Source organism: Ciona robusta, chromosome 3 (assembly GCF_009617815.1).
Source record: "Ciona robusta chromosome 3, ASM961781v2".
Taxonomy (NCBI): Eukaryota; Metazoa; Chordata; class Ascidiacea; order Phlebobranchia; family Cionidae; genus Ciona; species Ciona robusta.
The window spans coordinates 2,310,226-2,327,288 of NC_143237.1; the positions used below are offsets into that span (position 1 = coordinate 2,310,226).

Genomic DNA, 17,063 nt, shown 5'->3' on the forward strand with positions numbered 1-17,063 from the left:
AAATATTAGAAAGTTGTACTTTGTAGTGTATTGAAACGATTAATTAAACATCGTATTTATTTGAGAATTTAAAACATAAGATTTTTATGGAAAGACGACGATTGGCGCGAAATCTATCTCTACAAGAACAGAGTTTACACGAAATAAAAATTATCAACCGGACGTTTTATAAACCATAAAACGCGTGTCAACAAAACATGGACTTTAATGTTTATGATGCTGGATTTGATGAAAATGATTTTTTTGAATCAGCATACGCTGATGAGCTGGAGTTGGTAGATGGCTTTCAACAACCAACAGCACCAACAGGTAACAAATTTTATTTTTGCGTATATATAGTATTAAAGTCATTACTTTTTTGTGGATGTGACAGTACAGAGAATATGGCATGCCATGGGGCCTGAGATAGTGAAATGTGCGCCAGAGTTCGGCCATTATCTTTAAATTACACCTATTCATTATCGACTACTGGGTTAGACTGTTAGAGCAATGTCTGCTAGCTGTTTTGCTCAAGGAAACATACACCATCAATGATATCAGCATTAAGCATTGAACCAAATATCCTCCAGTTACGGTGCAAGCATGTTATCACTGAGCCATAGCGCTGGGCGTACTTAAATTAATATTCATGCACATAACGCATAAGCCAGCCTGAGGTGTATGAAATAAGACACCCGTGTTATAACAAGTGATGTTGCCCTTTCAACAAGAAAAATATGTGACAGTGACAAATATTACTTCATATTTTGGTATAGATAATGAGAAAATTATTCCTACGGAAGAATCAACAGCTGCTGATACACTCCCAGATATTCAAGTAAATAAAAAACTTTCGTCAAAGAGGAAACAATTATTCTCTCCTGGTGAGAATGAGGAAAATATGGAGAGTGAAGAACTTGATTTTGAAAATGATCTTGTTATTGACGAAAAAGAGAACTTTCCTATTTGTAAGTTGATGTATTTTTAAGGATATCATGAATAAATGAATGTAATGTAACCTATTTTATCCTTGCCTGGCTGGAAAACAACCGTTGTTATAACATGGATGTTCTGTTTATACACCTCAAGCCAGCTTACGAGTTACCAAGTATGTTACTTAGTGGCTGTTAAATTTTATGTGTTTTTCTGTCTAAATTTTATGTGTTTTTTGTGTTTTCAAATTCGATTAACCTTGTGGTCGCGTGATTGTTTAACCCTTTGGTAAACTGCTCAATTTAAAAAAAAATATGTTGCTATACATTTGATTGCTAAAAATGGCAGGAAATTGTTTTTTCTTTTAAATGAGACCAAATTTGGGACCGTTCGATAAGAAATAACTGAACTACTGACTGTTAAGTAACTTGTGGTGGGGAATAGCCAACGGGTGACGGTTGCTTCTAAGGGTATACACACTGGTAATATATTACTCAAACAACCAAGCCATGTTTTTGTTATGCAGTTCAGGAGCGAAAACGACCTCGAATTGAACCCAATGAACACAGACAGAAAAATCTTAAAAAACCAAGTATGCCAACCACATTGGATGAAGATAGGGATAAAGAAAAAGAAAGGTAGGGTGTTTTAATGTTCAATTGAATCGATCAAATCTTATATTTTTAATATTTTATTGTAATACTTGTTTGTTGTTTCTACATTATACAGTGTATGAATTAGCAGCAAAAAAATGTATCTAAAAAACATAACAACATATATATATATATAATTTTTTTTTCTTATTACACTTTATATATGTTGTTTATGCTACACAGTTTAAAGGTTGGAATGGTATTGACTTGCATTCTCTATTGGTCTCTACTAAATCTGAAGCAGGGCCACTGGAAATTTAGTTCTATTAATATTATTATTTTTGTTATATCCTACCATAAAGTTTATCGCTTAAAGACACTTTTAGGAAGTACGAAATTGAAAAATCAATTTTGTGTAAAAGAATAGCCTAATAAATGATATACCACTAAAATGGTTAAAAAGTATATATATATATATATATATATATTATATATATATACTTGTTTTATTGATTTTTTTCTTGTTGTTTGAAACAGACAGGAGGAAATTCGAAGGAAGAAATGTCTTGCCACCCCAGAGATGATCGAAAAGATACAAAGATATAAACAAAGCAAATATGAAGCTAAACAATTTCTTGATGAAGGTAGAATAACATTGTGTTTTTTATCAAATGGTTAATAAAGTGTTTCTGTGTATTTTTATCTTTAATTAATTCAAATTTTAAGTACATGTAATTTATAAACTTTAATTTTTATTTTTTTGTTCATTACACTACTGTCTGCTTTGTAAAAAGTAAACAGGGTTTGGGTTTACTATTATTATTGAAAGTCTTGTCTGCGATATTTGTTAAGTTAGTATAGCCATAGGTTATTTTGAGTTTTAACCTCAAATCGGTAAGTTGCTCTGTACACCAATTCCCCCCTTGCATAAATTAAATATATTTCTATTCTTCCTATTTTACGTGGGCGAAGTTCCCACAGCATGACACGAAATGGCATAAGACATTAGCTTTAGACCACAGTTAGCCCGTTTTTAAGACACCCAGAGTTCAAAACCCATTTGGTAACCACTGGGTTGGATCAACAGTCTCCTATGTGTCTTTCCCAAGGAAACATACCAAACAGGCCTATCAGTATCAGTCAGTGTCACGCAAACGGTATATTTTCGTTTTGATGCAAACGCACTGAACCACAACGTTTTCTTCCACTAACCAAATGTTTTTACTCAGAAGCGGATACTGAATCAGGTAGCCGCCGAAACATCCAACTAACGAATATCCTCATTCATCCACCCATACATAGTGACTTCATATCCGCTACTTCTTCAGATGGAAATCGAGTTTACATGAGATTAAGACCACAAACACAGGTTTGATTAACATTACCAAAGATATTTTTGAGTTGTTACTACAAATCCTTGTTTTCTAGTAAATTTTTTTTAAATTTTAATTTTAAACATGGAGATTGTTGATTTTTTATTTGAATATTTATTTTGTTGAGGGTGTTACTCATACCAACTTGTCATAATTTGTCTCTGTTTAGCACCGTTAAAGTATTAAGTTGGTATCTGTTACACTATGTTACAAAAATACTAACATTATAAGTACTTGGAAAAACAGCATCATAATATTATGAATGAGTGAATATATCTTGTTTACCACAGGGCAATGACAGTCGTTATAACTTGTAAGTTATATTTCATACACCTTGTGCCTACCTACAAAGTCCAATTTAAAGACATTAATTCTAGGTAACCAGCACAAGAGACTTAATGACAACCACACGATCGACACAACTTCTTCCATACACCATGGCTGAGTTACGACAGAAAATCTACGAGAAGGTAGAGAAATAAAACATGCTTTACTGCTACAGTTCATTAGGTTCGCCTCGCACGCATCACCACAGCCAGTAGGGCAGCCAGTTGGTCTCCACGACCACAAACCCTCCTTGTTTTTAAATATATATTTTGTGCTTTAGGCTAGTTTTAAAATCTAAACTATTTATGTTGCATTTTACAATCGACAAAGACGTTTTGATATGCCAAGAATTTCAGATTTTACCAAATCACCAGAAATATTCGGCAGAAACCACATTGGTATCAAAAATACTTATTCGGCAAAAAGTTTTAGTTGTTTTAAAAAGTCAAAATCGCCCATTTAATGAAAAATCGTTCTTCAAACCCTTCCAGTACAGTTTAAAATTGTTGTTACAGTGAATTAAAATACTTCTTAAACAGTTCCAGCACGATGCGCGCGCACAATCTCACCATATTACTCAAGAAGTTCGATCACAATCGCTACAGTTTTCAAATTCGCTGACTAATCAAATATTAGCTGACTCATCAACCTCGACAGTTGAAGACGAGGGTATATACAGTGGGGAGGAATCTTTGGATGGTTTGTGGGTGAATAAATTTGCCCCGACGCGATACACACATCTGTTGAGTGACGAGGTAAAATATTGAATTTATAAAATTAGAAAATGTGTTATAAAGTATTGTATTCTTTTTACTTTGTGCTTATGTGTTTCAAGCTGTGTAAGTTGTTATTATTTTGGAAATTCATTTTTTAAAGGTAAATCTGTACTGGCTGTACACTGTGTATTTTACTATTGTGTACATTCTAATATTTGACAATTGTGTTATAACTCGAGAGCAGGCATGATCTAGGATATGTAATATATCCGATAGTGTGTGTGAAAGGGCGTTTTATATCTGTTATATATACTATTTTTTTCCAAATATATTTCCTAGGAACTGATTTTCTACCTTAAAAAAGTTTAAATACGTGTTTGTATAAGTAAAAGTACGTTTTCTGATTTAGTTTTTTGTCCACTTAACAAACAGGGAGTGAATCGTTCATTGCTACGTTGGTTGAAACTTTGGGATAAAGTTGTTTTTGGTCGTGAGTTTCATCCCAAGAAACCTGCAGAGGAAAAACACCCGAAGAATGAAAAATATGAAAAATTTAATAAATTTAAAAAGAAAGAAACAAATGAATTAGATGAGGTGACTTAGATTACTTTAATTTTCATTTATGTTAAGTTTCATTAAACAAGAAGTTTAAGAAGTTTTTTTATTTTTATGTTATATTGTGTGTTATTATTATTTACCAGTGCATACCCAGTTACGCTAAGGGCTAAATCATTTAGTTTTATTCATTTATCATATTTTAATTCGGAGTAAAATCTTTGGTGATATTAAAATACAGTCACATTTATAGCTGTTAAACATAAACCTTGTTTATTATTGTGGCGTATGCATATGTATTGCCTCATGATTTTCTATATAGATACATAACAGCAAGGTAAAACCTATTTTAAAGGTATAAACTTTGGACAATATTAAATACTGTATCAAAATTTGTAAACAAGTCATTTGATTAGGAGTTGGACTCTTCCCACCGTCCCAAGTTAAAAACAGCTTTATTATGCGGTCCTCCGGGCTTGGGGAAAACCACACTTGCTCATATTATTGCTAAACATGCTGGTTATCATGTGGTGGAGATGAATGCAAGGTAAATTTATATGTTTATTGTATATCTTTATATATAGAAGGGTGGGGAAAGATGGGACACCTTTTCATTTTATTTACCGTCCTATGTTGTGGTAAAGAAAGATCTTTAAAAAATTATATATTGGTATCACTCTTTGTCTCTTTGCTAAAGTGAATACATATTTTAAAATTTTTAGTTTTATATACTTTTTTTTAAATTTTTTCACACCACAATAAACCACCATTTCACACAGTGATGATCGAAGTGCTGAAACTTTCAAACAAAAACTTGAACAAACGACTCAAATGAAATCCGTCCTTGGTTCCGACCAACGACCTAATTGTTTGATCATAGATGAAATAGATGGAGCACCACAGGTGATAATGGTGTATTTGTATGCAGTGTATGGTCATATAAAGTTGGATCTAGAAATTTTGGGTCTTGAAACCCATCTGTAGTTGTAAAAGCCTAATTTAAATTTTTTCCATTTATTAGCGTGTGTAAAACCAAACAAACTTTTTTCCTTATCAAACAAAATTTAAAATTTTTTGCACCGCTACTTAGCAGCCTTTGAAATTTCGGAAACCTGGAGCTAAAGCTTCCTTTAGTAAAGTTAACATTGACATCATTTTAATAACTGTTTTGCTTATATCAGACATTTTGTTATTTTTGTATTTAGGGTGTATACTCTAGCAGGACAAAATTTACTGCATTGTGCTTAGAACAGTTAATACACCCTGCCTAGTGCCTGACCACAGTTTTTTAGGCTTGCTTAGTAACTGTTTCTGTTTCTATACAAATCTTTGTATTTTATTTTTGTTGTATAATTCTTATTCTTGTGTGTAACTAATACTTGCCAAAGGTTAAATATATTTTACTTTAAAAACCAGGCAGCAATCAATGTTCTGCTGAATGCTTTCAACAAAGGAAAATTAACTGAAAAAAAGAAAACGAACAAAAAGAAATCAAGTGGTTTTCTTCTACGCCCAATCATATGCATCTGTAATGACTTGTAAGTGGTTTACAACATTTAGGCCAATTCTGAGTTAAGTTGCAAGTTTCCTGGTGTTCCATTCTATTCTATATTGGTGAAGTCCTGGGATTTAGGACAGTTTATTTCATTACCCCCAAAAACAGCAAGTATGTCTTCCTGTAGAACCTCACCCAAATAGAAAAAAATTTTAAACTTTTTTGTGGCAAAAAATTGTTTAGGACATTTTTGTATTTTTCTTGTAAAAAATATTCCTTTGTATTTTTAATTATACTTTTTTTTATTTTAATAATTATCATAACTTAAATTTATTTATTGTAACATACATTTCTATATTAATGCCTACAAATTGTAACAAACACACAGACTTAAGTGACTTTAAACAAAATTTTAAACTAAACATTTGTCCCAATCACTCATCCTCACATTCAAATACTTTGTATACAAGGTATGTACCAGCATTACGACAACTGAGACAACAAAGTTATATTTTACAATTCCCACCAACTACATCTGCTATGTTAGCATCAAGACTAAGTCAGGTTAGCTGAATAATAATTATGTTTGGAAATTTATTTCGTAAAAAAAATTGTATATGTATATAAAATTTATGTTTAAAATTTATAAGTCTGTTTGTGTTTCGGAATGCTGTTGGTATATTTCTATGAATGTATTTATAATTGTTGTTGTTTTTTTTCAATAACACCGACAGCACAGAATATACTGTCTAATGAAAAACCACGTTTAGTTTTATTCTTTCGTTACTTATTTTTAATTGAAGAGGTTCCATTTCATTAACATTTATGGGACGCTTATACTTTTACACTGTGATGAACTAAACAATATAAAAAGGGTTGATATTAAGAGTGACAAATATCTTCCTGGCAATATCAACTGATTTAAAAAATCCTATATTTAAACTCGTATTCTTCCAGATGTGCAGAGTACAACAGATGGATTGTGACCTCACGAGTCTACTTGCTCTGTGCGATAAATCAGGAAACGACATTCGAACTTGTATTAATACGCTTCAGTTCGTTCAATCAACTGGAAAGAACAAGTTAGTTGCTTTATATAGATTGGGGCAACAAAGTTTTAATGTTTATCTATTTAGGAGGATACAAGTTTAACTCTGTATATAATTCTGACATAAACGGTAATAACGTTATCAAGAAAAAGGGCGTAAGAGAATACATTCTGGTTTATATAAAAAATATATTCTGGTCATATATAATATGTAGTTTACGCTTAAACACAGCTTAATAAACTCCACACACGAGATGTCTTTTTGTGAATACCGGTATTCAAGATACAGAAATAGAGTGTGGTTATTTTTTATTTTTAATTATAACTTTACCAACCATTTAAATTAACAGGCTTAAACTAGAAACGATAAAAAGTCTTGACATTGGACAAAAAGATCAACATAAATCAATATTTTATGTTTGGAACGAAATATTTCAACTGCCTAAAAACCAAAGGTTTGTCAATTGAATTTATATTTTCTGATTTTTTTGTAACCTGTAACCTACAAAGCTCCATTCCTCTTACACAATAAGCATTATACTGGATAAATATTGGTTATTACTTTGCTTTTGGTTTAAGTTCCGTAATTACAAGCTTTAAATATGAATGAAACAGATATAATAATAAATTTTTCCTTACTAATATTTTTTGTTTTTAATTAAACTTATTTTTTGCTAATGAAATAAGTCGTTTCTCTAACTTTGTTTTAAAAAAAATCTACTGTACTTTTGTTTTCAAAATTGAAACTTATTTTTTGCTTATGCAACAAACGTTTCACTAACTTTATTTTTAGAAAAATTGATCAAGACAGTCAGACCGTGCAACAACGAATGTTGGAAGGACAAAAAGTTTCTCAATATTCTTCACGTTTTTACCATATTTTAAACATTGTATCTTCATGTGGAGAATATGAGAAAACTTTGCAGGTGCTTCGAAAGAAATAGTTTTAAAAGTGTTACATTTTATACACCTTGTGCCCACTAACGAGTTACCACATTTTTTGACTTAGTGCAAGTTTGTTTTTTTTGCTGTTCAGTGTTTGCCAAAGACACACAACAGTGGCAGAAGTTATGAAGAACAGGCATTATGTAGTCTTTCTCAGGCCTGAGTTCATGTAGCAGCTTGTTAAATTTTTTTTCCAAATAAAAAGTTTTTTGATTGTGTATAATATTACTGGGCATCCCTCGAAATTCGGGTTAAACCTAAATTTTTTTTTAAAAATTTCATCTTAATTAAGATGCCATGCTGGAGCCTCTTGGTTGTTTCTTTATTGTGTAGTTTCTATAGCTTAATCCAATATTTTTCTTTTACTAATAAAATAAAAACGATTTTTACTTAAAAAAAAAACTTTCTTCTGTAAGATATATAACTCTCTCCTAGCTTTTCTTAAAAAACTATTTTTTTGTTTAATTAAATTTTTAAAATTTTACATCTAATAAAAACCCCCAAAATCTAGTTTGACCCTCCCATCCACAGGGAGTATTCGACAACTTCCTCCTCATGAAGTTCAAGGATTCCGGGATCCTTGCGATCAACAAAGCTTACGAGTGGCTTCTCCTCCAGGATCAGATCAACCTCCATATCTCCTCCATCCAGGAGTGGGTCCTCATGAGATATACTCCGTACCTCTTCGTCTTCTTCCATCTACTCTTCGCTTGCATCGCTCCTCCAAGAATTCAATTCCCTCAAACAGAGCAGGAGGTGAGATGCAGATGCAAATAAATTATTTGAAATAAAAATTGTATAAAAGAAACAAAAACTGTTTGGAATCAAAAACTATTAGGAACAAATAATAATTAAAATCAAAAATTGTTATGAATTAAAAATTATAAGAAATGGAAAATTGCTTTAAATTAACACACATGCCAACAATGGCGGCAGCACTCAGCCACAAACCCAGTACCTTCTGAATCTTGTTGAGCACTGTTTTCACCTTTTGTTTATGTCAGTATTCTCGGTAAACCATATAGACCAATTTTTATAATTAAACTCTCATTTTCAGAATCGTAAAAAATTACAAAAAAGTGAGAACTTACTGGATAGCATGTTCATTGATATGGCGCCACCTACCAGATGTTTTACAACCCATGCGACCTCCGTGCTTGATCTCTTACCCCACCTACTGGCCATCATGATGCCAAGTTTTCGCCCGGTAAGTTTGGTCCTGATTTTTAAAAAACTATTTTTGGGGTAAAATTTTTAAACAGGTTTTGTATACACTGTGTATAATTTTGTAGAAAATAATAACCAACTCTGGCCTAAATACCAAAAACAATGGCTTTAAGGCTATAAAATAGAACATTACTATAATACCTCCATGGGTGGCCACTGGGTTAGAGCAATCCCTTCTATTCTATACTTCTGGGGTGAGGTCCTACAGTGTGACACAGCATAGGTCCAGAAAGAGCCTCATATTAGTGACCACTGGGTTGGAGCAATGTCTGTTAAGTATCTTGCCCAAAGTCACATACACCTACAATAGTAGCAGCGTCGAGCATTGAACCTAGTATCCTTTAGTTACAATGCAAGCGCGTAACTACTGAGCCCGACACTTAGAAATTACTGTTTAATGTCAAAATATCAGTATATCACTAATATGTTGGTATATGCGTGCAGAAAATAATTTTTTTTTTTTCTTCCAGATAAACATGCAGTTGTACAGCGCTAACGAAAAGTTACAACTCCAAGACTTGGTTCGTTCATTACTCGCATACAACCTTACTTTTATACAAGAACGTAACGAGGATGGTCAATATAACTATGTTCTTGAACCGTAAGTGGATGAATAAATGTAACTTATTTTATCCATGCATGGTGGGGGGCATTGACAGTCTTTATATCATTGGTGTTCATACACCTCCTGCTAAATTATGAGTTACCGTGTATGTTACTTTGTGGATGATTGTATTTTTTCTGTATGGCTAAAAATTACGACACATCTTTTGTGAAGTAACCGTTGGGTATAGAAGCAATTGTCGTTAAAAGGTTGGCCCAAGAACATGTAAGCTAGGAAATATGGGATATCAAGTGATATTGGTATCCATCTTACCTCACATTACTATATATACTAAAGCCTATTCTTATTTGTTAAAAAGGAACGTAGCGGAAGTTTGTCATTATCTGGAACCGCAGGAGGGCGCTAAGAAGCAGCTCCCTTACGCCATCAAGCAGATAATATCAAAGGAGGTGGAAACGGAACGAATGCGACGTACTGAACGCATGATGACGAAAGCCAACACGGTTGAGGTATTTCGCGTGAGAACTGACTCTGTAACGTCATAAAGCAAATAAAATAGTTGACTTCGTGATTCGGCGATGTCAGTTTTTAATTTCAGCTGTTTGTTTTTCAAATTAATTTTTGGCCGAATTGAGGGGGCGTTGGGTGGGTCGTGTGTATATGGTCCACACTGCATTCGAGGTTCTATAATTATGTCGCGTGCGAAGGTGTGAAGCCTTGTAATTAGGTGTAAGTCGTGCGTGTAGGGCGGGTCGTGTGCGTGTTGTGTAGGATGGTGTCCAAAGTTGGTATAATTGGATTTTTATGTGGGAATAACACAAAACGAACATGTTCTTTGCCCGGTATATCGTATTTTGTGCGTTAGTTTCACTCTGCACCTTAGAACATGGATTCTCAAGCTCTTTAGGGTGAAGGACGGGATCCTATGGCTCGCGAGTCAAATGCGGCTCGTTTTGTGACGGCATTTGACTCGTAGATAAATCTATGGTGGCGTTACTTTGCACAGTTGTTGCAAATAAAACTATTCTGTGATTTTCCATAAAATAACATTTTATTTGTAACAAAATATCCATTCGTATAATCGTGTTGAGAAAAACAACTTCATTCGCCTAAACTTTTTTAGCAAGATAATTCTGCGAATCTAGTCGTCTTTAACAATATTTGCTTATTAAGCAGAAGTTTATGTAGCTTTTATGCTTTTCATCTTTAAGCAAAAAAGATTCCCGACCTCCAGTTAGTGTTATATGGTAATTTGAATTTCAGAGGATATGTTTTCGACATAGTAAATTTTACAAACTGCTATTTTACACAACAACATATAAAACTTTCGGTTAGTATTCATTATGAAGTTTGCAGCACACCAGAACCCTTTTTACGGCATATAACAATCTGCGCATAAATGCACCAAATTTACAACTTTTAAACAGAACGGCGAACGATTTTTTTAATTTCGGAGAAAACATCATATCTGTCTTGTCTGTATAGATACGCTTAATAAATGAATATTTATAAGCGTTTCATATTTTCCCTATGAACGCTGATGAATTTGCTCTGTTTACAATATATGTTTCCTTATTTTCCAACCAAGTTTTGAAACTTTTATTGGTACGTGGCCCCATTTAGACACTAAACATCATAGGCCCGTGATATATTAATTGAATAACAAAATAACGTATCACATACGTATCACATAACGTATCACATTCATACGTCTCATTACATTTACCAGTTTTGCTACAATCGGTGCATAACAAAACAGGCCATGAGCAGAAATAGATTCGACACCGGTTAAAAAAAAACTATTTTTCTATAAACCAGTGCTTCTCAGCTCCTGGGCCTTAACACAAAAGTTGGTCATTTAATTTAGTTAGGTCGCCTAATATAGTTAAAAATCACATTACATTTTTTAAAATATTCATATTACAAAAAGTTCGCGAAGTTTCTGAAAAAATGCTAATATATGCGTAATATTTAGTTCCCCGAAAAAAGATTGGAGTTTACTTAGTATAAAGGCATGTTCAAATACAATTATCCCATTTATAACTGCCTAACATATTCTTGCCTTATACAGACAACAAAGAAAGCGAAGGTTGACGACAAAACAACCAAGAAACCGGGAATTGTACCGAACCATATGCAACGTCTATCTCACAACATAAGTACTACCGTCACCCCTGATAAGGCAAGTCTCGAAACCGCGTTATGACGTCACAGTACGTCGTACTACGTCACAAGACATGCTTTAGGTTGAATGAATCGCGCATGCTTGTATGTTGTATTATCTTATCTGCATCCAGTATGAATTATTGCGATTTTAAATAATTTAATAAAATAAACGTTTTTAACATTTTTTTGAAAACTTTTTTTAAGTATCTGTAAGTAAAGATTTTTTAACATTTTTTAGCCGGTCGTCGATTTCTTCAGTCGATTTACAAAAGTTAAAAAAGTGAAACAAAACGAGAAAGAAAGTAAGTTGACGTTTTTTACATTTTTTATCAACCGTCTAAAAAAAAGTCTAAATTATATGTAATATTTTGCATGGACTATTCGTACATATTTTTACAAAACTTGCATTTTCTCTACAACATAATATAGTAGAGTGGGGAAAGATGGGACAGCTTTTCATTCTATTATCTCTTCCTATTTGGTAGTAAACAAAGAACATTCAAAGAATTATAAAACCGTATCCTCACGACTCCCACAGACTTATGGTAATTGTTTAAAACGCGATCAGGATTTTTGAATATTATGCGCTGAAGGTGTACCGTCCTACCCCACAGCACTATATCGATTTTGTCACAATTTATTTGGACCGTTCCAGGTTTCGCAAGTTACCGAAAATTGTTTCGATATTTCGTAACTTGTAAATGACTTGACTCACACAATAAATTGCGTGTGATGAAAATAAATTCCATTCTTAGTTCTTACTCATTCTATTTAACTTTCAACGGTGGGAGGGCGTATTTGGCATAACGCGGACTTCTCACGTGATTTAAATAAAATGTTGGTTTCAATTTTACATTTTATTTATTTCGTAGGTTTTGGTGTAGAATCTAGGATGGTCCATGTTTTATTACTTTTTCTCGTCTCGTTTAGTAGTAAGAAAAAAAATATTTACAAAATTGTATAACCGTACCCTCGCAACTTTAAAGGGGCGTTATTAATTCCTTAAATTAGGTTTAAAAAACATTTTTTTACAATTAAAATATTTTGTCATTTGTTGTATGGGTTGCCGTACGATTCCTATTTATATTATTCGCATCATTACTGGCGGGAATGGGGACCTCCAATCCCTGCTATTTTTGGTGCAAATCTGACAAATAGTAATCGTATGGAACCCGTTAACGCAACTTTTTGATTTGTATGTATAGTAGGGTGGGGTAAGATAGGATACCTTTAGCACATAATATCCTGATCGCATTTTAACAATTAACAACAGTCTATGGAAGTCGTGAGAGTACGGTTTTACAATTCTTTGAATGTTCTTTGATTACTACCTAACGGGACAAGAAAACAAAACAAAAAAGGTGTCCCATCTCCCCCCACTTTACAATATAAGGTACCCCCCCCCCTCTCCCGCCCCTTATATACAATACACACACACCTTAAACTGTTCCTAACAATTAACAGGTAGCAAGAAAGTAATAATCACCGACCCTGGCATCGGGTGCAGCCAACTTTGGTATAAATATAATGAGGGACTGTCGAACGCAGTCAGGCGGAATATTTACATCAAAGACCTATTGTGACGTAATGGACCCGTGATATTGCGTAATTTTCCTATATTTGAAAACTTTAAATGGTGACGTAACGATATTAAAAGATTTAATGTCACATGATTTTGTTCTCTTTTTTGTACATTCCGGGAAAAAAATCGGTTCAAAAATTCCAAAAATCTTGAATATATATTTCCCCAGCAAATAGTCTTGTATCAGATTCTATCAAATTATTTCTCAAATACACGTTACATTCCACACTTGCAGTTCGATGTCATTCCTTTCTTATCACCTGAAACTAAACGAGCCGTAACCCGGCGGCTCCCGTAATCTTAGAATGTCTAATTTTAGCACGAAACAGTAGGAACTTACTTGGTGGCTACAATTTCAGGGTGTGTGTATGATTAGGCGTTGTGTTATGCATATATTAATCAACCCCCACCCCTTAGTTTTCAAGCCATATCTGGACTTGATGTTTCTCCCCTTAACACACGCGTTGCATTCGATTTCACTCTCGCTTATCACCGTTATGTTAACCTTTTGAACTCTCGTGACCATAACTACATTCTCCTTGCGTACATGCCACATTGTACCAACATGATAGCGGTTTTAAGAAGCCCCGAGACAGTACATGTACATGTGGTTTTAGCGGTCTTAAAAACATAATTTAGTACTGTTGGGTTATGGGTTACTGTTAAAACCTAAAACCAATATTTCCAGTTCGCGTTTTTAACAATTAACAACACTATATCAGAGCCGTGGGTATACGTTCATGCAATTCTGTAAATATTGTTTGTTTACTACCAAATGGGTTGAGAAGAGAAAATAAAAACATGTCCTATCTTACCCCATCCTACTATACACATCACCATGGTTAAAACAATTAAAAGTTAACCTCCGTAAAAAAAAAACTTTTAGTAGTTTATTTAAATAATTAACTCATTTTTTTATTTAATTTTATCGCACAAAAATTAAACCGAATTCCTTTTCAAGTTGTACTGAAATGACGTTCAAAAAATGTGTGTGTTATGCACCTCGCATAACTTCTACAGTAGCGCATATCTATGGTTGTTTTAGCGCTATATTTGTCCCTTTAACCTCTTGTGCGGTATTTATGCGTCAGTTGCTAAACTGACGAGAAGTGTTGGGAGAAGTTGAAATTATCCTTGAAGGTGATTTATGTTTACGCGCATTCACAGCTGCTTTGCGTAGCAGGCACACGTTTTTTGTAACTGTGACGTTTTCCCACTCTCTGACGTAACGACGTGCGTTCTTGAAATTCCAACAGAGATTGTCACCATCGGATTAAATTTATACTTTCCAGGTGTTGAAATAGTTAAACCGCAATTATAAAGCAGGCAACACTTAAACGTAATGTGTAGCACACTTGTATTATAGGGTGAAAAAGATGAGACACGTTTTCATTCTATTTTCTCGTCCCATTTCGTAGTAAACAAAGAACATTCAAAGATTAATAAAACCACACTCTTACGACTCCAATAGACCGTTGTCAATTGTTTAAAACGCGATTAGGATATTTGGATGTTTTGTGCTAAAGGTTTCCCGTCTTACCCCACCCAATATTCAAGCAGCAGTTAAAAAGCTGACAATACTATTTACACGTTAAACTATATGATTAATAACGCCATAACACAGACATAAAACCGTTATGACGTAAATGTTTGATATTTTAAATATTTGTCAGTTGATACAGTGTCATTAAAACGTTTGCACAACACATAACACATATTTTATATTTGCTACCATGTATATCATTTTCTCATATGTAATACACCTTGTATATCTGGTGTATAAAAAAATCGTGAAATATTTTTATTACAATATTGTTAAGCCTCGCCCATAACATATAAACTGAACGAACACCGTTTAAATAACTAAAATTGGAGTCGTTCCATCACGTTGTTTGCTCTATTGTACAACGATTTATAATAAGTATCGTTTTTTTTAGTATAGGTAACAAAGTTTAACATAATTAAATAACCGTATCTTTCCGACTTAATGAGGTCGTTGTTAATTATTTTAAACACGGTTATTAAATACGGTATATTATGCGCTAACGAAATCCATCTTACCCCAACCTAACCTATATAAGTAAACATGTGTATTACGTGTCGCTTACAATGTTGGAATACTTTACTAGATAAGACTGGTGCGCATAGTTTACGCTAAAACGTTTGTCGTGTCTCTAATAAACCGCAGATAAGTTGTCACACATTCTGTTTGTTTATTTTACTTGGTAAATTACATCATTACAAATGGTAATAGTAAACTGGTAACTACGCCTGTACAACGTTTTAGTATAAAACTTGCGAAACAACGTTATATTTAAACTGTATATTTGTGGTTATTTTGCGGCGAAATTTTTCACTGCGGGTGATTTATTAATTATTTTCTTAGAAACTCGTAGTTAATATAAAAGGCAAAAACCATAAATTATGTGTTTTATAAAATATTTCTCCCAATTTGCCTTTTCATTGTTCCTGGGATTTCCGAGCGTCAGATTTTGACGTAATTCGGATTTATTACTGAACGTGGAGACGCACGACGATATTAATCTTAAAGTTAGACTATATATAAATCACTTATGGTCGAACACCGGAGAAAATTTGTTAAGCCCTTTTGACAGCCATACATATAAAAGCCAATGGTCATCAGTTTTTATGACAAAACCAAAAATATGCGCTATTTTTAATAATAAATTGAAATGTTCGAAAATAAGTTGTCTAACACCAATCAGGTGCTGTAGGGACATCTTTAAGTGGCTCTATGACGTCACAGTTATTTCCCAACGACGTCACAATTCGAATTCCCATGCTACAAGTTTACTTAATTTCGTGTCCAAGCTATTGTGGTGTTGTGAATGGGGGTTCGTGACATTCCTGGCAATCGAGTTGTCATGACGCAGACACTCAAATGTCAGTTAATAACTCAATTAAGTGGCGACCTTCGACCGCTGGGTTTCAGTACACATTCCGATTTTTCCGGATTTTAATTTGAGTTGTTTGTGTTTTTTCTATGTGTTTTTCTTTACAGAGGTCTCGATAGGGTAAAAATGTAAATTCAAAAAAAAGTTCCTTTTTTGTTGAGTCTTCTACGTGGTATAGATATGGTAGGGTGGAATAAGACGGGACACCTTTAGCACATAGTATTCCAAATATCCTGATCGTGTTTTAAATAATTAACAATGGTCTATTGGAGTCGTGAGGCTACGGTTTTATAATTGAATAAGAGTTTTTTGTTTACACTAAATGAGACGAGAAAATAGAATGAAAAGGTGTCCCGTCTTCCCCTACCCTACTTTATATTTAATACACCCAAAAATAAGAACAAATATTACAATTTTAACTTTCATATATAAGCCCATATATGGCTTTTGCCTAACTTTAAAATGGCGTATGACTGGTTGTCGTATTTGATTTTTATTTTAAACTGGAAATAATTGTTTGTACCACGATTTTGACATGTTTATTTTAGTTATTGGTACGCCGAACTAGGGTTGACGTCATCACATTTTATCTATAGGTTTGATTTCTCAGTAGCGTAAACTTATTGGGACATAATAGGCTTGAG

The 17,063-nt window shown here is 33.4% G+C and overlaps 1 protein-coding gene across 3 annotated transcripts; it reads left to right on the top strand.

Annotated features, from left to right (window-relative positions):
* The first annotated feature begins 87 nt into the window (after positions 1 to 87).
* On the top strand, positions 88 to 13,595 carry LOC149737635 (chromosome transmission fidelity protein 18 homolog). 3 transcript variants are annotated; one of them, XM_089873835.1, is made up of 22 exons: positions 88 to 309; positions 756 to 947; positions 1,439 to 1,550; positions 2,043 to 2,149; positions 2,738 to 2,874; positions 3,256 to 3,348; positions 3,745 to 3,960; positions 4,354 to 4,515; positions 4,893 to 5,023; positions 5,256 to 5,379; positions 5,893 to 6,014; positions 6,442 to 6,535; positions 6,929 to 7,053; positions 7,370 to 7,474; positions 7,813 to 7,945; positions 8,496 to 8,720; positions 9,022 to 9,171; positions 9,662 to 9,792; positions 10,115 to 10,265; positions 11,828 to 11,938; positions 12,161 to 12,224; positions 13,387 to 13,595. In XM_089873835.1, exons 1-22 carry the CDS (start codon positions 198 to 200, stop codon positions 13,503 to 13,505), a joined length of 2,916 nt encoding a protein of 971 aa, XP_089729961.1. In that variant the 5' UTR covers positions 88 to 197; the 3' UTR covers positions 13,506 to 13,595. The 3 variants fall into 3 exon arrangements, with proteins under 3 accessions (XP_089729961.1, XP_089729962.1, XP_089729960.1); XM_089873836.1 differs by having other exon boundaries at positions 88 to 298; positions 754 to 947; positions 2,735 to 2,874; XM_089873834.1 differs by having other exon boundaries at positions 89 to 309; positions 2,735 to 2,874.
* The last annotated feature ends 3,468 nt before the right edge of the window (positions 13,596 to 17,063 follow it).